The sequence below is a fragment of the Tamandua tetradactyla genome, chromosome 21 (assembly GCF_023851605.1).
Source record: "Tamandua tetradactyla isolate mTamTet1 chromosome 21, mTamTet1.pri, whole genome shotgun sequence".
Taxonomy (NCBI): Eukaryota; Metazoa; Chordata; class Mammalia; order Pilosa; family Myrmecophagidae; genus Tamandua; species Tamandua tetradactyla.
In genome coordinates, this window is record NC_135347.1 from 1,160,195 (window position 1) to 1,185,553 (window position 25,359).

The 25,359-nt window shown below is 41.4% G+C and overlaps 1 protein-coding gene and 1 pseudogene across 2 annotated transcripts in view; one reads left to right on the forward strand and one right to left on the reverse strand.

Annotated features, from left to right (window-relative positions):
• GRAMD2B (GRAM domain containing 2B) overlaps positions 1-25,359 on the reverse strand; it is a 157,479-nt gene that overhangs the window by 14,980 nt on the left and 117,140 nt on the right. For both annotated transcript variants that reach the window (XM_077138778.1, XM_077138779.1), the window contains 5 exons: positions 14,300-14,419; positions 10,791-10,902; positions 7,812-7,878; positions 6,701-6,804; positions 38-133 (listed from right to left, as the gene is read on the reverse strand). In XM_077138778.1, the coding sequence (XP_076994893.1) occupies positions 38-133; positions 6,701-6,804; positions 7,812-7,878; positions 10,791-10,902; positions 14,300-14,419 (499 nt within the window). The remainder of the gene's footprint in view (positions 1-37; positions 134-6,700; positions 6,805-7,811; positions 7,879-10,790; positions 10,903-14,299; positions 14,420-25,359) is intronic.
• On the forward strand, positions 21,090-22,685 carry LOC143665419 (importin subunit alpha-8 pseudogene; annotated as a pseudogene).

Genomic DNA, 25,359 nt, shown 5'->3' on the forward strand with positions numbered 1-25,359 from the left:
ACAAAGCAAAGTCACCGGTGCGCTGCCGTGTACTCACCCTGTCTGTGACCGTTGCTATAATCAGGGCATTTGGCACCAGAAGGGCAGTTTTGGTTTTCTTTATTAGGGTTACCGAGAAAGCCGGAATTGAGATCTGAAACACACATACAGAATAGTACTGCAAGTTTTCAGGTGACACTTAAAGGAAAAAAAAACAAAGCAATCAATCAAAACCAGCAGCAAGCTCTCCAGCTCCCATGAAGAGTGAGTCTTAGAAAGCAGCATGGGTTATGTTACCATGCCCCTCAAATTGGTCTTGGCAAAGCCAGAGGGTAAATCTAGATCGTCGATGCTGCTGATGTCCTTGGCGGGAAACCCTTATCTTTAAACAGACTAGAAACAGCACTGCCAAATTTCATTTTTTTTTTCGCATGGGCAAGCACCGGAAATTAAACCCGGGTCTCCAGCGTGGCAGGTGGGAACTCTGCCACAGAGCCACATGGTGGCCCTCCATTTGCTTTAAAGATTAGCCCAAGGCTCTATAGAAATTTCCTCCTGTGGTCATCCACTTGAGCTAACCCTCACACACTCACTCTCGCCTCTCCTCAGGCACGGCGGGTGGGAAACACGATGAAACACATGGGTGCAGTGATCACTGGACAGAAAGTTTGGGACCAAATTCTCAGCTCAGTTCTGTTACTATCTACGTGACCCACTCAATTGTATAACCTATTCTACCTCCGCCTCGGTTTCCTGATCGGTAAAGCGGAGATCGTCTTACCTACTTCCCAGGGTTTTGCATGGATGAAATGAGATAATATATGGAAAAAAAACCCAGCACTCAAAAAATTCATTCATCTCATTTATCTCATAAAATGAGGCTAGGTAACATAAAAAAACTTCAATTTTTTTCAGGTTCAAACAAGAAAGCACAACAACAATGATAATAGTAGAAATTACCATTATTGACACTCATTTACTGGAGGAGAATGTCATTTAATTATGAAAATCCTATAAAGAAGATATTATAAGACATAAGGTAATGTTTATATGTATAGGCTTGACTTCCTCAAGTCAAGGAAGTCACTTTCTACAAATAAGAAGTAGAAAGATGGAATTTGAATCATCTGATCCCAAATGTGAGTCCTGTGTGCCACAAGATGTCTCAACGAATAGATGTTCCTGCCACTTTTATGCTATATCCCTCCAACCAGATCGGATCACAAAGAAAAATGGATCACATCCCTTCAGTCCCTAAAAGTAGAGTCACATACTTTGATGGTTTGAAAGTATTACATACTACAGCAGAAAAGCCACGTTTTAATCCTGATCCAAATTTGTGGGAGCAGCCATTTCTTTTAATCCTGATTCAATATGCAGGGCAGAAACTTTTTATTAGATTATCATCACAGAGATGTGATTCCATCCATTCTAGGAGGGCCTTGATTATTTTTCTGGAGTCTATTAAAGGAGAAACATTTTCGAGAAACCTCAGAAATGACAGAGACCTGAGAGAGCGAACAGAAACTCAGAGAGCTGACAAAGATGCTGACACTCGGAGAACAGAGACACAGATGTTTGGAGATGCTTGGAGCCCAGCAGACATCACCATGAGATGATAAACAAGCCAGAACATGGAGAGAGCCAAGGGAAGCCAAGAGATGAAAGCCAGCCCTGGAGAAGCAAAAGACTTATTTGTTGGTACCACAGCTGGAAGGAAGAAAAATGAGCTTTTAACTGTGAATATTTTCATTCATAAGATGGCATTATTCTACTGTCCCTGAAAAGTTCTGGAGAGGAATACTATGGAAGAAAGAGGTGCTGATCCAAACCAATTATTTTGCCAAAGAAATCTGTACCCCCAAGTTTTGTGGGGCAAGAGGTGATTCAGAGGGCCACAGTGGCTCAGCAGGCAGAGTTCTTGCCTGCCATGTGGGACACCCGGGTTTGATCCCCAGTGCCTGCTCATGTAAAAAAAAAAAAAAAAAAAGAGGTGATTCAGAGGTTGCAAATTGGGATAACTTTGGAAAAATATAACTTAAGGATATACCAAGATAGATGACATAAAAACGAATCTCATTTTTTTATTTCTGAGCAGCAACACAAGCATGTAGGGAGTGACAAGGGACTATATGGATTTGTCATAATCTAAGGCATGGAACACCCAGAGAAGTTTCCAAGCAATCACTTCTGAGTACATAATTACAAATAATATTTGTGAAATGAGACAGAAATCATTTTCAGTTTGAATTCGGTTTGAATGTGAGGCACGCATGCTAATTTTACTAGCATCTGACAATGCCAACAGGCTGACTAAAGAGTCCTGATCAAATTCAAACATGCCTAAAATATTCCCTTTCCTGGAGCAATTTGTTTTGGTTCCGTCAGTTCATATTGGTTCATGTTGGACTCAGGTCTGAAGCCCAAATTTCTTTCATCCTTAGAGGGAAGAAATATACCTGGTTCTTATCTTCCTACGTACTGCTAATTTTTAAACTCCTATCTTTATAGATTAGATAAAGCACATGTAAAAGCAACCCTAATGTGTCTGTGCCTTTAAAAACAACAGGGTCACTCTTTAGTTTCTGTATGTCAATTCTTGGGTAGAAGTAGGATTTTGAGACTCTTGCTAAAATCATATTAGTATAAAATTGCATTTTCCACCCTTGTGAATTCCCCCATCCCTTAACAGAGAGTAATTCTTTACTAATGCTTTTCAACCCTTGCTATTTTGATCAGATGTGCTGGCTCTCTCTGAACTCTTGAGCATTATCTTTATCACACATTGCACTGGAGATCAGTACTACTCATCCCCTTCCCTTTCCACAAACCAGTTCTTATAATCCAGAAATCTAAAAATTTGGTGGGATGCTGTTTAATATTGCTTTGCATTACACAGATTCAGATAAAAGTAAGAATCTAAGATTATTTATATAAACAAAACCCTATATCGTAAAGGAACATTATAAAATAACTATGCGATTTAAAGAATGGTATATTGGCCTGCTTACCTAACATCACCAAAATAAAGATTTTCCTGTTATATTTGTTATTTGTTAAATGGTCTCTATAAGATTGCCAGTTGCTTTAGGGAGCATATATATATATATATACACACACACACTTCTAGGAAGCCCTTTTTTTTTTTTTAATTAACAACAAAAAAGAAATTAACCCAACATTTAGAAATCATTCCATTCTACATATGCAATCAGTAATTCTTAACATCATCACATAGCTGCATGATCATCATTTCTGAGTACATCTGCATCGGTTTAGAAGAACCAGCAACATCTAGGAAGCCTTTTGATACTTTGTGTGTGTGTGTGTGTGTGTATGTAAGTGTGAAAAGTAACATATATACAAAAAAGCAGTAAGTTTCAAAGCACATTACAACACTTAGTTGTAGAACAGATTTTAAGGGTTACAATTCCACAATTTTTACTTCTAGCTGCTCTATGATACTGAAGACTAAAAGAAATATCAATTTAATGATTTAGCAATCATACTCGTTAAACCCTACCTTCTCTGTGTAACTCCACCATCACCTTTAATCTTTCTATTCCACTCTTTAGGGGCATTTGGACTATGCCCATTCTAACTTTTTCATGTTGGAAGGGACTGTCAGTAATATGGGAGAGGGGGATGGAGCTAGCTGATATTCTGGAAGGGCTGGCCCCTCTGCATTTCAGGACTTGTCTAGTCCAGGGACCCATTTGGAGGTTGTAGGTTTCTGGAAAGTTATCCTAGTGCATGGAACTTTTGTGGAATCTTATATAATGAATGCCCTAGGTGTTCTTTAGGATTGGCAGGAATGGTTTTGGTTGGGGTTTAGCAAGTTATGGTAGGTAGCAATGTCTAATTGAAGTCTGCATAAGAGTGACCTCCAAGGAGCTGAAGGGATGCCAATTGTGCAACAGGACTGAATGTAAAAACTCAGAAATGGACAGCACAATACTACCTAACTGTAATACAATTATGTTAGAACACTGAATGAAGCTGAATGTGAGAATGATAGAGGGAGGAGGGCTGGGGGAACAAATGAAATCAGAAAGAAAGAAGATAAAGACTGAGATGGTATAATCTAGGAATGTCTAGAGTGTGTAATGATAGTGACTAAATGTACAAATTTAAAAATGTTTTTGCATGAAGAAGAAAAAAGGAATGTCATTACTTCAGGGTGCTGAAAATAGATGGTAATTAATATTTTAAAATTTTAACTTCTGTGTGAGACTAAAGCAAAAAATGTTTATTTGAAACAAAATTTATATTTTGACTAGTGCAATTCCTAATACAACTTATGTGGACAACTTAATTGAACACTGTAAGTACATGGAACCTTGAGTAGGGCATAGGATTTTTTTGTCTTTTTTCACATGGGCAGGCACTGGGAATCGAACCCGGGTCCTCTGGCATGGCAGGTGAGCATTCTTGTCTGCTGAGCCACCATGGCCCTCCCGGGCATAAGATTTTGTATGTTTGTCCAGAGTGATGCCCTAATAAATCCCTGAGTGATTTGAAGAGTGAGTAAAAAGTATTTGCAAAATCCCCTTCAGGGAATGGTGAGAATGGGGGAAAATTCAACTTCCCCAAGTGGAGAATTCTTGGTATTCTCACAAGCAGTGGGGACAACCAAAGCAATAGGCTGAGCCCCCAGTCTTGGGGTTTGTTCATATGAAACTTAACCCCGCAAAGGATAAGCTAAGCCTACTTAAAATTGGGCCTAAGAGTCACCCCCAGAGAACCTCTTTTGTTGCTCAGATGTGGCCTCTCTCTCAGCCAACACAATAAGCAAACTCACCCCCCTCCCCCTCTCTACGTGGAGCATGACTCCCAGGGGTATGGATGTTCCTGGCAACGTGGGTCAGAAATCCTAGAATGAGCTGGGACTCAGCACCAAGGGATTGAGAAAACCTTCTCAACCAAAACGGGGAAGAGAGAAATGAGACGAAACAAAGTGTCAGTGGCTGAGAGATTCCAAACAGAATTGAGAGGTTATCCTGGAGGTTATTCTTACACATAATATAGACACCACCTTTTTAGTTAAGGTGTAGTGGAGAGGTTGGAGGGAACTGCCTGAAAATGTAGAGCTGTGCTCCAGTAGCCATGTTTCTTGAAGATGATTGTATAATGATGTAGCTTTCACAGTGTGACTGTGATTGTGGAAACCTTGTGTCTGATGCTCCTTTTATCTACCTATGGACAAATGAGTAAAACATATGGATTAAAAATAATAGGGGGAACAAATGTTAAAATAAATTTAGTAGATTGAAATGCTAGTGATCAATAAAAGGGAGGGTAATTTTTTTCTATTGTCTTTTTATCTCTTTTTCTGAATTGATGTAAATATTCTAAGAAATGATCATGATGATGAATATGCAGCTATGTGAGGATATTGTGAATTACTGATTACATATGTAGAATGGAATGACCATACGTTAAGAATGTTTTTGTTTGTTCATTGTTATATTAAAAAAAAAATTAAATAAAAAAAAAGAGTGATCTCTGGAGCACCCTCTCGACTCCATTTGAACTCTCTCAGCCACTGATACCTTATTTGTTACACTTCTTTTCCCCCTTTTGGACAGGAAGGCATTGTTGATCCCACAGTGCCAGGCGCAGGCTCATCCCTGGGAGTCATCTCCCAAATTTCCAGGGAGACTTTCACCCCTGGATATCCAGTGAGGAGGAGGGCAATGGTTTCATTTACAGAATGAAAAAAGAGAGAGAGAGGCCACAACTGAGCAACAAAAGAGGTTCTGTGGAAATAACTCTTAGGTATCCCTATAGACAGGCTAAGCTTCTTAGCGAGAATGTTTAAATAAAACCTATCACTCTTTTTCCAGCTGCTTCATCAGTATAGAAATTGCTTATTCATAATCATGAATCAGAATGATTGGAAACTCACTGAAGTCCCAGAACCCCAAGAAGTTTCTCTGACTCCTTCTTGTGGTGGCCTGAAAAAACTCTGATGTGACATCAAAGCTTGAAGGAAAAGAATGTCAGTGGGGTGAAATCATCTTTTTGCTTCTTATACCATTATCCTAAGGTTCTCATTTTAGGCACAGTACCTCAGGAAGACTGCCAATTCCTTCAGGCTACTCACCCTAATAACTCAAACTGTCATGGGACTCCACTCCCCAAAGGTGTGCTTAATGAAAAGATGTAATATCAGAACCCACAAGGGATTGTGGGCATGTGACTTCCCCAGGCGAGGCCTTAAATGTCCAATTCCTGCTCATTTCATGCTGGTGAATGTACACTAATAGCTTATATATATACATTCCTTTTCCCAGGCATCTTTGATGTTAACTGGCATAAATAAGATGTAAAAATTAATAATTATGTCAAAGATTTACTTTGGTTTTGTTGTAGGTCTTTGAAACAAATTATGATATGCCCTCCCTTGGAAAAATTTTGAGTGTTCTTTGTGAATATTTGGGATAAAAAGCATTTAAAATATGGTTGTAGAAGAGGAACATGTATATGTGTATAAGGGAATAAATGAAATAGTGTCATTTAAGGAAAAAAGAGGAGTTAGTATCATCTGCAGACATTTAGAACTTGTAAACTTTGGAACTTAACAACAAAGGAAACTTTATATAATGATCAAATTTGTATAAATATCACAGAATCAAAAATTATTAATATTCACAATACATAATCAATTGCAGGGTTAGCTTCCTTCTTTTCTTTCTTTTTTTAAAAAAATTATACCCACCTTAGTGTCTTTTCCAAAGACCTTGGAATAAAAACAAATCCAGTTTTCTGATACAAAGAGCTTTCCTTGGTACAGTATTTCTTTCTGAAGAGCACATGTAAAGCCTGGGAAAATATTTACAGGTATAACATCATTTAGAATTTCCATTCAAAATAAAAATTATATATATATATATATATTTATTTTTATAAAATAAATAAATATATATTTGATAACTCTAGGGATGCGCATAGATAATACACATATATATTTTTAAAATTCTGTCACCTCTTTCACAGTCATCTTTCGTGGAGGACAGTGGCTAGGATTAGAGTTTGTTTGCTGTTTAAATCAAAGTCGTACAAACTTTAGGATACAAATGGAAATCAACATGGAAAGGCAAGTCTACCATTCCTCATGAGAGATCAAGAATGGTTTTTTCCAAAAATTTCCTCTCCGTAGGAAGGTATATGCTAGAATTAGTGCTCCTGCCCCTCCCTCCCTGGAATTTTTGCCGATGACTTCTTTTGAAAATACGAGGTCTCCCGGGGGGAAGAGCACTTGGCCCCCACCTTCCTCCCTGGAGGTCAGGAGAGGAGTCCAGCATCTTGCCTGAATCTCTGTGTGCTGAGAGAGGCTAGAACGGAACCTGGTGACCCTCTCCAAACCACTGGGCAGGGAGGAGGAGCTTACCTGGTGAGCTGGGGAAGGTGGTTGGGCGTGATCATCACACTGTGTATTACAGGTACTCCACATATCCGCCAACTTAGATTCGTGTTCCCTTTTAGTTTACTTCTAGTGACCATTTTTGCCCCAAGATTGTTACATTGAATCCAGTCACTTTCATCTCAGCAGAGACTATGGCGGGCAAGGACCTTATTCTGGAATCGTCTTGTATTACCCCATATCCCATGGAGAGATTCAGTTTCCCATTCTACTCTCACCCTTTAAGGCCCTCGGTGAGAGCTGAGTGATGCTGGCATTATTTTTACCCCATGACTTGCAGGAACCCATTCCCCTTGGAATGGGTTCCAATGGGCAAGTCTCCAGACCACATCTCCTCTTTCCCCCAAAACTAATCAGCATCATTTCAAATATATGGATGAAAAAATAAGAACAGGTCAGAACTTACTTTGCCTCAGTGGTTCCTCCGTTGGGACATTGAGAAACAACTTGTGAAAGTGCATATTTGCCTTGTACTGCAATGAGAAAACACAGGCATTGCTGCTTTCACTGTTTTGTGTGAAACACCACACTTTTCAATTTCAATTTCAATTAAATAAGACATTTCCCCTCTCTTAATACTATCTTCATGAATTCCTTCTCTCTCATCTTATCTCCAATACAGCCCAATGAAACCAGTTGAAAGCAGAGCACAAAAGTTTCATCTCCCAACCAGGGTAGTAACTCCTTGTTGAGTATAAATCTGTAATAAGAATGCAGCTGGTAGTCAATTTTTGTTGAGGTATTAGGACAAGAATGTCCCTAAGATATGAGATGAAATTCTAAGGAGTCTCACAAGGGAAGGAGTTGCAGCTCAGGGGACCAGTGACACAGGCGAGTCAGATGAGGAGACTGATAGTGGTTGAAAGCTTTGTGGTCTGATGAACCTGAGGTTAAATCTTGTTCTACCACTCAGTGTATGACCTGGACGATGGTTTCTCTTCTGTGCCACAGGACAAAATAGTACCTATCTCATAGGGGTGCCATCAGCTTAAGTGAGATGATGTTCTAAAGAACTTACAGCCTTACTATTCTTACGAATGTTTTTCCTTAGCCAGTGTTGGGGTAGAGTACCATCAAGACAAGTGGAATGTCACACAACAACTTAACTCTCCAGCTGAGTTAACCACTTAACTCAAGGGCAGGGCCCATGAGTCTGAAATACTGCATTCTCAAGGCATCTGCTTCTACAATTGACAGCAGCCATGTGTAGGCAGCAATTTACAGTTTGTAAAATGCTTTCACAGATACTGTTCCTCACAATAACCCTGTGAACCTGATGTCCTCATCCTACAGATTAGGAGGTTGTTACTTAAAGGACACACAGCTATTAAGGGAAGGCTCTGGGTCCTCCTTTCACAGGGCCCCTGTGCCCCATAGAACGCTTTTGATGAAAAAAGTCTCATAAGGAGAACGAACAGGTCGGCACAAATAGGCCTTCATAATCCAAATTAGGAGACGTCTCCACGGAGAAACTGGCCCTACTAATTGCCATAAAGAAGAGCTACAGGCCAGGTCTTTAAGACAAGAGACATTCCCCACAAATCAGCTATTTTATAGCTAAATGCCTTATATAAAGTAAATTACTTCATCTGCTTCCTAGGAGTACATTCTGCCCCCACAAAGTCACCTTGATTAAAGCTAAGTATTGTATGAGGGCTGTACTGAGATTTTGACTTCAATGGCTATAGTGGGCGTTGGATGCATAGTTAATTTAAAAACATCCCAGCCTATGGTGAATTACTGGAGTCATGAAAACTTACTCTTTCTGTATTCAAAGAGAGAAAACACACACGTACAAACTTTGATTAAATCTGATAAAAAGGAAGAAAGCATATTTGGGAAAGATGACAGGCATAACCATTTTTTCCACATTTTGTTGAACACCATTTATCTTCTGGGAAGCAATGCAAACAGAGCTGTGGCTTTCAGACTCTAAATATTATTGCCATGCATGTGGACTGATTAATTTGCTGAAACACAGAAAAAAAATAAAAACAAAAAATAGGGAGTGAAAAAAAAAATCCCAGCCTATGGACTCTTCAAAAATATCAATATAATGAAAGGCAAAAAAGGTAGGGGACTGATCTAAATTAAGAGACCTCACAAATATATGTGGTATATGATTCTTGATTAGATCCTGAATAAGAAAAGAAACTTTTTAAAAGGATGTTCATTAGTGGGACTACTGTGAAAACTGAATATGGAATTTCTAGTAATAATATTTTTGCACATTTATTGTTTAAATTTCTTGAGGGTATCAATAGTTTTTTGTTGTTATTTTTTTGTGTGTGTGTGAAATATAACATATGTACAAAAAGCAATAAATTTCCAAGTATATTTTAACAAGTGCTTATAGAACAGATTTTAAAGTTTGGTATGGGTGACAGGTCCACGATTTTTTGTTTTTTCTTCTAGCTGCTCCAAGAACTGGAGACAACAGAAATATCAATACAATGATTCAGCAGTCATACTCATTTGTAAAATCTTATCTTCTCTGTCATACTCCTTCTCTTTAAATAACTTATATCCATAAAAGCAATAAACATCAAAGTTCCTTGCAACAATTAGTTGTAGAACAGATTTCAGAGTTTGGTATGGGTTACAATTCCATAATTTTAGGTTTTTATTTCCAGCTGCTCTAAGGTACTGGAGGCTAAAAGAAATATCAGTTTAATGATTCAGCACTCATACTCATTTGTTAAACCTGACCTTCTCTGTATAGCTCTACCATCACCTTTGATCTTTCACCAACTTTTTTGGGGTTATTGGGGATATGCCCATTCTAACTTTTTCATGTCGGAAGGGGTTGTTGGGTATCAACAGTTTTTGTTCTACTTCTCAGGAGACATGTGTTGAAGTACTTAGGGGTGAAGTGTCAAAAAAAAAATTTATATATATACCTGGTTCCACTAAATGCATCACATTCTGTGACAGAGAACTGAGCCTTATTATTATATGGGCATATTTCAGAACAGAACCAGAATTACTTCTGGAGGACAGTCATGACTGCCCGAGGCAAGGCAGATGGCTTTCTGTTCAGGCCTTGCCTGCATCTTTAATTTTAATGCAAGAATATCATATTTGTCCTCGTCCTGGCTAATGTTTAGACAAGCACATGACTCTGTGTTAGTCCCTGCTCTGTGGGTACTTGTGGAAGCCAGGGGTCACAGCCTAACACAACACTCAGTGTGTGCTGAAAGGTCAGTTGTGAAATACAGTATTGATAAAGTGATGAAAGGAACTGCAGCCTATCTGTTCTTCTATATAATTAAAAACCAATGTTTTCATTAGTTCTGATCAGAAGAAAGCTGCATACTTGGGGGTTCTTTTTTTCCCACTGGCCCCGATAGTTCGGTCATCCTGAGACACTGCATTCCCAGATTACCTGGCTGGAAGACGAAGACTTTTTCCGTTCAGTTTTGGAGTCATTTTTGCTTTCTGCTTTACAGTCATTCTTATCACTGACTAAAGAGGCACCATCAAAACTGGATTTTGACCTGAAAAAAGAAAATCCAGAGACTCTATAAGATGAAACTTTTTATGCCACTTCATTAGAGTTTTATTGTAGTAAACCTTGATTACTACACCGTCTCATGAGAAATCCTGACATTCGTTTTTCTCCTCTAGACATCAATAATCATTCCTAATACTCTAAGGACATAGCAGGTATTTAGGAAGTGGGAATGATTTCAGCAGGCTGTAATCTCAAGTTGCAGAAACGGTAAATTTTGGAAGGGAGAAATAACCACTGAGTTGTGAAAGTAACTTTATCATTTTAGAACTATTTTAATGAGTGTAAAGAGGAGTGCAGGAGGCAAATTATTAAATAAAATTGCAGCTCTAACTCAATCAAAGATATTTTCGTTTCAGAATTTTATTAATTTTTAACAAGTGTAAGTAGAGCGGGGCGTTGTGTGAAATGCCTCAGGGTATCCAAGAGAATCTTCTTCCTTTAGGAGTCTGGGCGCTCATCAGAGATATTTTTAAGAGGTAGTACATGGTTCAGCAGCAAAACAGTGGGAGTCAGGAGAAGACAGAGAGACAGCATGTCTAATGAGAGGTAAGAGAAGAAATGTGTGGGTTTAATGTGCTGGGTCTACACGATGAGCTGGAATTGGGTAGGAGGAAAACAGAGACAAAAACATCTCAGAAAAAAACCAAAAACGTATCAACTACAACAAAAATACCATAACAACCACGACAACACAACCCGTCTCAGACTGGGGAAAGGGTAGACGTGAAAATAGGAAAAAAAGAGGAGCCTGTGTGGAAGCGAGTCGTTTCTTAGGGACAGGGTCAGAGCACCGGGACTCCCTCCTAAGGTGATTCCAGCCCCCACCCTCTATCTCAGACGTATGAATTCTGCCCTACAGCGAAAAACAGTCATTTCGGAGTGGAATGCATGCATGACTTTTAGCGGTGTATAGACAGACAAGTTTTATTATATAATTATGTACTTGTTTTTTATTGTTTACTGGGGGTAATGGCATATGAAATCCATGATTTCACATTACTCCACAGAATGAGGCTCAGCTTAAAAACGTATTAAGAAGAATCTGAAGTTGTTCAGATGGTCTACAGACACGGCTGACGAATAGGAATAACTGAAGTGTGGGAGAATTTAGGCTCTGGTTTTCCCAGCTGTGAAATGAAGAACCCTGCGATGTTCTAGGCCCCTCCAATCCCTAACAGTTCCCAACTCCGTGGAGCTAAAAAATCACAAAATACCTCTCAGCATTTCATGGTAAGTGAATTTTTTTTTTTATTATTAATTTTCTTTTTATTAGGATACTGTTAGAGAGGACTTTTACTCTTTATTCTCTACATTCTCCACCATATCCTAGCACTTCACTCATTTATGTCACCCTCCTGATGGTTCAAGGCATATGAGTATGAAATGCCTAATTTCGTCCAATTGACGTTTGTGGCCCCTTTACAACAAAGGTCTGCAAATCTCTACTCGCCGTCTTCAGAGCTCTCATGAACTCCTTCTAATCAGGGGCTCATCTGGCCCTCTCCTGAAATGTCAAGGTGATCAAAGACCTCAGGCTTGCTAATTCAGTCCCCGGCCTCCATCAGAGACTGTCGCTGTATACCCCTCCTTGATTTTCAGGAATGGTAAGTGAATTTTGATTCAGCTATAGACTAGTTAACCTATTCACAGATACAAATTCCCTTTAAACTCCAGGGTTTTTTTTTTTGAAAATCAGTAAACATTTATACTCTACTTGAAAATAAAATTTGTTTTAAAAATTCACATTACACATTATTTGTATTATTCACTAATCTGAATTTATCATCTCTACTGATTCAAGTTGATAAATGCTAATGGAACTGTTGAGAAAATGATTAAAACTTCTGAGAATCCACGGGGATAAACAAATGTGATAAATAGGTTGTTTCCACCTTGATAATTCAATAGGCATAAGCAGTACAGGGGCTTGTCTGCATAGCACTGACCTCTGGATGGGGGTGGGTGCTTATGCATACAGTATTGATTTCTTCTCGTGCCAGTCGCATTTCCCACAGGTGATTCTGAGCAGGACTGGGGGTCCAGTGCAAGATAAAAATGTAAGTCCCCTTATTTTCAAACTATGCAGAATTTCAAGACAGTGACAGCTGAGCATTAAACCAAGCGCAGGGGCCCGGGCTACTGCACAGATCACACATTCATGAGGCCAGCCCTGGCGATGAGCACATAAAGCCTCATTCGTAGTCCAGGGAAGCTGGGGTAAAACCAACAGCGCTTTTAAAGTGCCCGCTGTAGCCAGTCAACAGTGGTGGAAGACAAAAGAAACGTCAAGCTTTGGGCCTTGGTGGAGGTAACGGCTTGGTGCGTGAGGCAGGATGCTCTGATAGGAAACTACTCTGGGGGAATGGCTGTGAGCGAAATGCCACAGGACAGGCATGCAGAGAAGATGGGGACATGGTTGGGAGTTGCAGTCAGAAAAGAAAAGCTTGGGGGAAGAGGTAAGACCTACACTTGGTCCTGAAAGAAGGACAGATTTGGAGAGAAGGTATAGGCTGAATAGCCAGGAAAGCAGAGAAGAACAGGAGTCATTTAATCAATCCCTTAACAGAGGCCAAAAGAAACAGAAGGTAACCCCTCTAACAGCTCTCGTAATGGGGGAAGGAGGGCAATCACTCTCTACTCAGTATAGATAAAGAGCAACATTTACCCCTAACTGACTATTGGTTTAACCACTCTCTCAAGGGCTGAAAAGCGACTTTAAATCTCTACTTCTTCCTTTTACGTGGAAGAAAGCACCCAATTGTTGCCTCCCAGAGTGAGGGTACTAGAGCTACACACCTCAAAACCACTCCTTCCATGATGACATGGTATGTGAATATAAAATATATGTCAATAAAAGACAAAAAATTAAAAAAAAAATCCACTCCTTCCCCCATGTCCCCACACACTTCTACAACTAAATCTACCTTCCCTTCCAACACCAGCCCTTGTGAGACTAGGGACAGCTTCTCCACTGCTTTAGCGGCTGCTGGGAAAGGGAGACACCAGGGGTGCAAGCCCCAAGGCTGAGCAGGCACTCCACCCCAGGCAGGCCCCCTGAGCAAACCGGCCAGCCTTCCCAGCACTTTGCAAATCTTGGACTAAGAGTGGGCAAAATGAGCGCTTTAAGAAAGGGCCAACATTCCTGCAGAAGCCCAGGGCAGGAAACAAAAAGATGCTGCCATGGAGAGGTGAGAGGAATTCAAGCTCTAGTCCATGGGTGTCAATGAAAACACTCCCTCTTCTTTCTTAGGGGTATGTATATATTTTTGCCTATAATAGCTTCTTAGTCTTAACAACCACCATAAAACAACAAGTCCTCCCAGCAACCTGTTTTCTTTCAAAAGGGAAAAAGAACAAAGAGGGTTAACATGGGGACTCACCGCAGGCAAATGATTCTTTTCTGGTCTGGAGACTCAGCCTCGCTGGACAGGGTTGGAGACTGGACTGTTGGTGACCTGCAGGCCTTCCTTTTCTCCTCCACACCATTCTCAGCCTCGGAGCTGGAGAAGAAGGAAAAACGCTTCACCTTAGACATCCAGGCTGGGGGTGGGAGGAAAAACGACAAAGGAACCACACTTTCCGGAGAGTGGGATGACCGTCAACCCTCACCGACAGGCTAAGTCAACGCTGACAGCCGTGCCCTTTCCAAGTCCCCATTCTGACCCCTCTTGGGGCTATGAGGGCAGGAGCTGCAGGTCAGGCCTGCTTCACTGTAAATATCCCTCTGTGCCGGGACTTGCTGGGTTCCTCTGTGCCCGGCCACCCAGTCTGTACCCCGTGGGCCCTGCCTGGCCGTGTGCTGGGGCGGTGGATCACCTGGAGGCTGGGAGGATCCAGCGCACGCTCACGTGCAGCCTCCTGCCAGGTGTGAGCCTTCCTGCTGGGAAACCCCACAGCCCGGTGTTTGTACTTCTCTTATGTCACTTATCGCCTTTTGTGGTAGTTATCTGAGTCCCACTTTGTTGTTTTAACCACGCACTGTGCTGCGCAGTTTACATACCCAGTCTCTAATATCCACAGTAACCCAAGCTAGGAAGGCGTTATTACCTCCATTTTGCAGATGAGGGATCTGAGGCTCTCAGAAGGTCATGCAGCTAGTTTCTGTCTGGGCTGGGATTCAAATTCATTTCTATCTTTGGGCACACTTAGCAACTATAACCCACGATTTACACTAGTTCTCTTAATCTCCATGTTTCTCCATCCATCCATCCATCCATCCATCCAATATTCCTTCCTTCCTTCCTTCCTTCCTCCCTCCCTTCCTTCCTCCCTCCCTCCCTCCCTCCCTTCCTCCCTCCCTCCCTCCCTCCCTCCCTCCCTTCCTTCCTTCCTTCCTTCCTTCCTTCCTTCCATCCATCCATTCATCCATCCATCCATCCATCCATCCTCCTTATTAGCTCTTCAACTTGACAGTTCTAGGATGGTGTGAGAGTTTTACTCATCTTCATATTGACCACAAGGTCTAGGATAGTAATTGTATATAGTTGTGATCAATAGCTTTGATCACAATGAGGCTGAAGTTGATAAAAGAGGGAATAGAAAGGAAAGAGAGGCAAGAGGGTGTGTGCATTGAACGGCTAATGAACAGAGGCGGAGTGTGACTTTGGGATGCCCTCCCTCAATTGGCAGTGGCAGACCTCTCACAACAGAGGCCTTTAGCCATTTCCACTGTGGAAGGCAGAGGAAGGAAGGAACGTGGTGAGGGAAGACAAAGTGTGTTATCCATGGGTCAGACTTTTGGTGTCAGCCCGCCCAGCAAAAGACTTACAAAATATATACCCCTGCGGATGTGAAGACTCCATGGTGGCTGAGTACAAAGTAAGACATTAAAATGGCATTGCTGTAAGTGATTAATTTTAATCCTAATTCACCTGAAAATGACCACACAGGTGGGAAATGTTGCGTTAGTGTAAGCATTTGTGGTTGCTTGCTTACCACTTACCCAGCCTATGAAAATTCCAGGTAACACTTGGAGACTTACTGTGTCAAAATCAAAAATATACCTGACAAGGTATCCAATACTGAATCAACCCTATGAACAGTCAATGCTCTCCTTTTATGGTTAGCATTTCTCTTTTCCTAAGTAGATAAATATCTGAGGACAGAGGCCTGGGCTTTCTTTAGTTCTGCTCGTAAGTACTTAAAGCACTGGAGTACATTAGAGGACTCAGTCCATAACTGAATTGTATTATGTGGCAAAAGGAACATGGAATGCCTTGAAATATTAGGAAAACACTGTTCGGTTTAAAATAAAGAGAACTCTATTAAAACTTAGCATCAAGTTTTTTAGTTTTTGGACTCAAAAATTAAGAACTGTTGAAAGACCTTCTACTGCATTTCTACTTTCTCCCTCCCCCCAAACACACACACACACACCCCATGCTTAATCTTCAAAATCAACAGGCAGGAATCTACTTAAGGCCCATCTTTATGTAGGGAGACTCATTATGGAACGTCAATAATCCATCTCAGCCGCACTTATTCAGATATTGACTTATTCAGTGTCAGATTACAATTTAGAGGCAGAGCTGCAGCTGTCCTATACAGCACCTCTGTGTACAAAAAGTGAAGCACTCCTGAGGCAGGGAAGGAGCTGGGTGGGGTGGGGGAAGCAGAGAGGGGAAGTGGCCCTAAGCCCATAACAAGAAGCTCCTTTTGGTATGCGCACACCCAGCCCTCACTCAGTTCAGCATCTGAGAAGAACCAATGAAAAGGGCAGCTCATCAGTGCCTTATTAGCACAACCAGAGAGGGAAGGGCCCCTCCAAGTCCTCATAATGCAGGAATCCCAACCTCAGAGCACCTCTCCTCCTTTGGAGAACACCCATACTCACTCCCTTCGAAGGTGTACTTCAGCCACGCACTAAAGTTCTGAGCTATACACACTGACTTTGTCTTCGGAATCTTTGGCTGCACATACTGACTATCCTTGAGTTCTTTCCTGCAGCTGAGTCAAGAGCCTTCATGGCGTCAGCCCCTGGTCGAGGTCTCCACTTCTCTGAGAATTCCCAGGGCTCTCTGGCATCGAGTTTATTAAACTATTTGGCTGTACACACGGACTCGTCCTTGAATTCTTTCCTGTGACTGAGTGAAGGACCCTCACAGCATCTGCCCTTGGTGAAGTCTCACTTTCTCTGAGGACCCCCAGGGCTGTCTGGCATCACTCCTAGTGACAATTTCTCAGAAAAGGCACCCCTCTGCTTGGATTTAGCCCTGCTCACAGACGCTGGGCAGAGAAAAGGTGCCCCTCATTCTGGGCAGAAAAGCTTAGCACCAAGATGCAAAGTCAACAGGGCTGGGGCTGGGCCTCATCCCCTCCTGGCCTCACCCCTTTGTGGACGGTGCCTTTGGGGAGGGCACTGTTTGCTTAACAGTGTGTGTGGTCCCAATGCCCTCACTTACTGCTGAAAAGACCACGGTGCATGTGTCTGTATCATGCCATCAACACATCTTTCCAGAAAATCCATAGAGACAGAAAGTAGACTAGATGCCACTGGGGGATGGGAGAGAATGGGGAGTTATTGCTTCATGGAGGCACAACATTGAGTGGAACTAATGCCACTGAAGTTCACATTTAAGGGCTAAAATGGGAAATATGTTACCACAAGAAAATTACAAAACCAAACCAAACAAGAACAATGAAAAAACCCCAATATCTTGCTGATGGAACATATGAGTAGGCTCAAGTAAAAATAACCTCTTTTAGATATCCTCTACCCCCTGTCCCTTGTTCTTCAGCACTGGTTCCTTGCTTGCCCCTCCCTCTGAGAGGCACATTCTCCACGACGCTTTCTGTCGCCCACAGTCTCCTAGGGGCTGAGGGTTGACAGCTCGCTAGGCACCTCATCAAACACTGCTTTGGACTGTTCACTTTCTTCATCCAAATAGCTCACCTAATCGAACTATTAGACCAGGCTCCTTAAGAGAGGGAACTTCTAACCTTGTACTGATACTTCTTTTATCTATGGTATGGACAGAGGAGTAAAACATATGGATTAAAAATAAATAAATAATAGGGGGAACAAATGTTAAAATAAATTGAATAGAGGGAAATATTAGTGGTCAATGAGAGGGAGGGGAAAGGGGTGTGGTATGTATGAGCTTTTTCTTTTTATTTCTTTTTTTGAAGTGATGTAAATGTTCTGAGAAATGTTCACGGTGATGAATATACAACTATGTGATGATGATATTGTGAGCCACTGATTACACAACAAGCATGGAATGTTTGTACGTTAAGAATGTTCACATTGTATGCTGATCAATTTTATTAATAAAAATTAAAAAAAAAAAAAAGACAGGGAACTTCTGTTTGTTTGTTTGTTTTTCTCCCCACAGCCCTTGTCTCAGATATTCCTCATATGGCTCATTTATATACGTTGACTGATGTGGGATTAATGATGTAGTGCTTCAAAGAGGATATGAAATCCATCTACAGACCAATTCACTTTTAAGACTTTATTTTCATAAAGTGCAATGTACGCTCAAGCAGGTCAGTTGCCAGCACAGGCAGGATCGTTCTCGCATATGTCCGACACCTGTGCAGTCTCCTCAGCCTGCAACTGCTGCATAGAATGCAGATAGCAGAGGCCTCTCTGTAACTTTAAAGTTACTGTCAATGAAAATAATACAGGTTTCATTTTATCAATGAAATAAGGAAATCAGACTTTTTTTCAACCAGAAGACAAAGCCCTTTCAGAGAGGCAACTGAAAAAAAAAATATCCTCCTCTTTGAACAAATAGTCCCTCCCGGGAGGATGCTTAGAGCCTGAAAGTTGTGACAGTCACGTCAGCCGACAGGTATAAATAAGTCCAAAGTAGCAATAGAGGACTTGCTGGGAACACAGAGAGATCCTATCTTCACTTGGCCTTTGCAGGTTATTCTTCTATCTTCAATCTAATTGAACCAACAGTTATGGGCCTAGAACACTTTTCCATAGAATTTTAGAGCAGTGACACAGTAATGTTTGGAACCATGCCTGGCTTTGCTATTAGGGCACAGTATTTTTATTACCAGCCAGGAAGCGCTGGTTTCAATAAAACACTGCCACACACTATTACACAATCGATAAATAATAATTAAAAAACAAAACAAAACAGGTTGGACAATCTCTATCAACAGACCAACATTTGTAACTTCCCAGACTTCCTTAGTCTGGTCAAATCTTAATTTGGGTTTCACAGTTTTTCAGAGTTAGCATTTTGGAGGTGGTCTCGGTGAGGCAGAATTGAACGTGAATTCAACACTCCTACCTCCAGGAACACCAATCTCGCAGTCCAGAGCTCTGCTCCTCCTGCCCAGCGTGTACTGTATGGTATTCAGGCAGTTGTCATCTATGGATCCAGGTAAATAAGCAGCTTGTTGGGCAGAAACTATGATTAAGCCCCATGTCAGGTGAATGAAAACAAAGACTTCATTTGTGGATGGGTCCAGGAAGTGTGCTCCTTTCTAATTCTAGTGGTGGCCCATTGTTTGAGTCTACCATAAAGTTAAATGAGTCTAAACTAAGGCATACAAAGCTATGGCACTGTGCTCCCTTGTGGCGGAAGGATGGGGACAGTTTCATACCCACTACCATTAAAACACAACCTTGATCATCTGCTTCTTTTATCCAGGATATGGACAGATGAGTTACAAAAAAAAAAAGGACAAAAAATTAATAAATAATAGGAGATAAAGGGTAAAAAACTGGGTAGATTGAAATACTGTGGGTCAATGAGAGGGAGGGATAAGGGGGATAGGATGTATGAGTCCTTTTTTTTCTTTTTATTTCTTTTCCCTAGTGTTGGAAATTTTCTAAAAATGACCATAGTGATGAATAAACAACTATGCAATGATATTGTGAGCCACTGATTGTATAATACGGTTGGACTGTACGTGTGGGGATATTTCTCAATAAAAATATTTAAAAACAAAACAACAAAAACTTAGATCATCATTTTCGAACACCAGTTTTGACCAATGAAGGCTTAGAAGTGATGTGAAGAAAAGGGATGTTTCATGAGAGGATCTCCATAGGATAAAGTCCTACGATGGGATTTGCTGGGTCAGGGCTACCTCTGTGAAAGGTAGCGTGCTGCCCGTATGGAAAGCCAAGACCTGAGGCTCCACAGCCCTTGTTTTGGTCGGCCTGCTGACTAGCTGGTCCACGGCTGGCAGGCAAGAGCTGCAATAACTGGGAAGCAAAGAGCTGGGCTACAGGGACTGAAGACGATTCCAAGGACTGCTGGGCAGCAGCCAAGGTACAAATCAAGAGAGAAATCACAGCAACCAAAAGAAGGATGTTGAAGGGCGTTTTTGAGGAGTGCAGAAGGTGCAAGGTTTGAGGATGGTGATAAGAAGAGCTGGGAGACCCCCTAGGCTTTCCGACTTCATAAACTCAGACTCTCCCAATCTAGATTTTTAGAAATTCAAGAACAGCCATCCATTTACAACTCTGAAATAGTGTATCTATATCTTAAAATTTGAACATTTACCTATCTAATCTAATCTATCCTCTATGCGCTTTTTTTTTTTTGGGTGCACGGGCTGGGCATTGGACCCAGATTTCCTATGTGGCAGACAAGCATTCTACCACTGACCCACCCATGCATCCCTTACATCCTAATTTTCTCCAGTGAGACTGTGCACACAACATGAGTATGTGTAGTTTCTAAGCTAAAAGGATAGCATGCTATTCTATACCTCATCTTTTCTTTTTGTTTTCAACTTACTGTATCTTGGGTGCTCTTTCTCTATCAATACAGTTCCCTCATTCTCTTTAATGACTGCATAGAGTCCCATTGTAATGGATGAAATATAATTTAACTTGTTCCTTGTTGATGGGCATTTAGGCGAATTTCAGTTTTTGCAAATACAAAAACATTGCAACAAATGTCCTTTGTATATTAAGTGACTAAATGATAGTATCATTTCCTAGGCATGGAACTGCTAGGTTAAAAGGTGTACACTTTAATGTTTTTGGAACTATTGCTAAATTGTCTTCAGGAGAGGTTTTATGACCTAAACCCACAACATAAAGGGAGTTGTTGACATACCCTCACTAATAAAGTGTTAATTTTTTTTTACTAGTTTAGAAGGCCTAGCCAAGTACTTTGCACATGGAATAACAATTTTAATAATGACTAACATTAGGTAGCTCTGTGAGAGGTGACTTTACTTCTTCCAGTCAACATGCCTACTTCAGAAGCTCCAGAAGAGAGGCTAAGGAAATGTAAGTACCAAGGCAAAGATGAATCTGTGAGGCGGCAGCAGGGGATGGCAGTCAGCCTGAAGCTCCGGAAGGCCCAAGGGTGAGCAGGCCTTAAACAGAAGGAACACCTCCGAGTGTTCCCCTGACCCACCTTCTGAGGGGCCTGCCAAAGGGGTCAGCCTGACCCTGGATGAAATAATGAATGGAGTGAACAACCCAGATTCGGAACCATGTCTCCAGGCTGCAGAACCATGTTTCCAGGCTACACAAAGCAGCCAAGAAAATGCTGTCCTGCGAAAGGAACCTCCATCTAAAATGGATTATTGAAGCGGGGCTCATTTCCTGGGGGTGGAGTTCCTGAACTCATCACATCCCCCTGCTTGCAGTTCTAGGCAGCCTGTGCTATGACCAACGTGGCTTTGGGGATATTGGAGCAGACCTGAGCTGCTGTGAAAGGAGGAGCCATCCAGCCCTTGGTGGAGCTCCTGTCCCCCCCCCCCCCCAACTCAACTATGTGTGACCAGGCAACGTGGGCTCTGGGTAATACAGCAGGTGATGGCCCAGAGTTCAGAGACATCATTATCTCGAGCAACGCCATCTAGCATCTGCTGTCCCTGGTCTCATCAATCATACCAAGCACGTTTCTGTGAAACATCACGTGGACCTTGTCCAACCCGTGCCGAAACAAGAGCCCGTACCCTTGCCCCAAAGCAGTAAAGCAAATGCTACCCATCCTCTCGTATCTCCTGTAGCACCATGACAACGAGGTTCTCTCGGATTCCTGCTGGGCACTGTCCTACCTCACCGATGGCTGCACTGAGCATACCGGCCAAACGGTTGACCTGCCCAGGCTGGTCCAGCGTATGAGAAGCTCAGGACTCAATGTCTTGTCCCCTTATTTCTGCACTATGGGGAACACTGTCACGGAAACAGATTGCTAGGCCCAGGTGGCCATCGACACAGGTTTGCAGAGCATCCTGCCCCAGCCCCCCAGGGCAGCCCCCGACTTCCATCCAAGAGATGGCCTGGGCCCTGCGCAATGCGGCTGCAGGGCCTCCCCACACGTCCACCAGCTGGCTGCTTATGGCACGCTGCCATCCTCAGTGGCTCTGCTCAGAAACGGAGAGCTTAAAGTCCAGAAAGAGGCTGCCTGGAGAGTGGTTAATTTCCTGACTGGGGGAACCGCAGACCAGTTGATTCGGCTTGTCCACTTGGAGCCACTAGTGAATTTGCTCACTGCCCAAGATGCCAAAATCGTTCTCATCATCCTTGATGTCATCTCTTAGATCCTCCAGTTCTACCTTCTGCCAGAAGAACTCCGAGTCGTGGAGAGAATTGAGGCTTTACGTCACGAGAACCTTCAGATTGCCCAGACTTCGTTGAGCATTATTGAGAACCACTTTTTCGGGAAAGGAGATGGCATAATTCTCCCTGACCTAGACCTGGAGCATGGACTCCACAAGGCTGTGACCAAAAAAAACCCCTAAATCTTCACCCTAAAGGACAACTTCTTTAAGAAGCCTCACTCCAGATGGCTTAGCATAGCATACACAGGTGTAAACCTTTTTATACTTAATGTTAATACAATTTTCTGAGGTTTAAAAAAAAAGACTAACAAATGTTTTGATCTTTGCAAATGTGATAGGTAAAAAAAATAAATCCCATTATAGTTATAATTTGCATTTTTTCTTCTTATGAATAAGGCTGAGTTCACTTCCATATATTTAAGAAGTTTTTGTATTTCCTATCCTGTGAATTAGCTGTTTGTATATACATTTTACCATTTTTAAATGGGTTGATGATTAAAACATTTAGAAAAAAGTTCTTATAATAACACACCACAGAGTCTTGGCAATATGCGAGAATTGACATTTTAAATAAACAGTCATAAACATTTAGAAAAGTAAGTGAATATTAGGGGTCTGCATGATAATAAAATAAAACGTTAATGTCAGACATTTCCCCCCCTCAATAAGCATACTGGCAGATAGTTAAAAGGAATACCCAAAACACAGTGAGTAAGCTTTGATTTCAGCAGAGCCTTTAATGAAATCAGATGGGTTTTCACTCCAAGCGTATTAAAATGAGTATTTATAAAAGAAGTAATACCCTTACTACAATATGGAGGGAAAGCATCCACGGAAGAGTGATTTCCCTTGAAAATGGAGAGCAGCGAGTCCATCATTAACTCATGCAGCAGAGGAGAGGACGCTGGAGTCTAGAGTATGGAAACAGTGGAAAACAGAGACCAGAGATCTGTTTGCTGGAAAGCCAGTGAGGTGTTAGACCCACTATGGAAAGCCCATTAGAGAAGGAAGAGAGAAACTGTCTGAAAACATTAGGTTTAATTAAAGATGTGTGTGCGAGAAATCTTCGACCCTCCTTGACTCATTCTCCGACCCCATTCTCAGACCCGAGTGACAATCAGCGTCACCATTTAAAAGAAGTGAACATAGATGCAGAGAATGAGGGCACGTCCCCTTCCATTTTGAGAAGGATTGTCCCTCGCCTAAGTGCCAACTCCCTATCCAAGGAAGTACCAAGATCCTGGATGGCTCCTTCAGTCCCTCATTCTAAAATATGAATTGACAACCAAGGACTGCCAGACTTTCAAAGAAAGCCTGAAGCCTGAAAGAAAGAGACCAAGACAGTAAAATCAATGATTTCTGAGAATGGGAGAAAATATAAAACAAACAAAGGACAGAAACAAAATCCAAAACCTTTTAATTAATATCTTCAGAGAGAAAAGATAGCGTCCATAAAACAGAATCAGAATATTATGGGAAAGGAAACCTTCCTCGTCTCCCCAGTTCTCTCAGAGCCCACGGACTTATAATAGGCTAAAAGGCACGTCATGATTTGTCTCTCTGATCTTATTTCCTGCCTCCCCGCCACGCCCACCTTACCCCTTCACCTGCTCTCCTCCAGCCACGCCCCAGGCATGCTTCCACCAGAAAACCTCTGCACTGCTGACTCCTGTGCCTGGAATGCCTTTCTCCATGGCTCTCTCCCTTACCTCTTTCAAGGCTTCACTCAAATATCACCTTCTCAATGAGACCTGTACACATAACCAAAGGATTGGACGATGGAATCAAGTTACAGTAATTCGAAAAGAGAGGGAGGAACAAGACATGTTTAAGGCAGGCACTTAAATGTCAAATGAATAAGAGCTCTAAATAGAAAAAAAGAAGATGGCATTATTAAAGGAAAAAATGGGGAGGTAGGAAGGTGAAAGAAAGTGCAGTGAAGGGCAGAGGTTACTAACATCTAACATCCTCATTATTTAAAGATCCATATGCTTGAAAATAGGCACTAGAAAGAATGCCATATGTATTCAAAGCTGGGAGTAAAGAAGAGAGGGAAGGTAAAGAAGTGAGCCGATTCTTTTCATCAAAACAGGAAGCTGAGAGCTAAGGTTTAAAATTCTTAAAGCAAGAAAAAGCAGGATAAATATAATTTTACAGATAATAAGTAACTCCTACAGAAATGAAATTAGGTACAATTTAAAGTGGTAGCTACAGTTACGGGAACACAGGGGCTGGGACTGAGTTGACTGTAAAGTTTTAACGTATTGTTTGATAAGCATTTAAAAATAAAAAACACCTTTGTTGCAATAAAATTGTATAGAGAAAGCCCTGGGGATTCTTCAGAACCCAAAAACAAAACAAAACAAAACCCCATGACCTACTTCCTCTTTGAACTCCCTCTTGAGTTTCTTCTTGAAATATTTTGAAACAAATCAAGCCTCTAGTTAGTTATGTTTGACCTAGTACAAAATAAACCTCAAAATAAAGGCCTTAAACCCACCTCTATAAAATGGACAAACCCCCCTCCAATTAATAGGACTCAAGCTAACTTCCTTTTTATGTCTCTAAAAATTTCTTGCCATCCCTAGAAGCTCCAAGCTGCTTCCATTTTTGGAAGTGATTTTGCTTCCTTGTTCCAGCAAAACTTTTGGTATTCCGAATAAAACACTGTAATCTGCAAACTTATTTCCATTTATCTTTTGACAGTTGATACAGACAAGATGAAAAATATAGAGGGGAAACTAAAGAAAGGTGGATTTGTTATCTTCAAATGTTTGAGATCCTATCCTATATAAATCATGACAGGGTGCTCTCAAGGCACTCAGTCTCTACTGGGGACTTTAACATAAATAAAGAATAATACATGTTGAAAGGGATATCTGCCATAAAAGAAAAAGCCTTAGGAATTCAGAAATCTCTCCTGAAGAATCAGAAGAGACTCAGG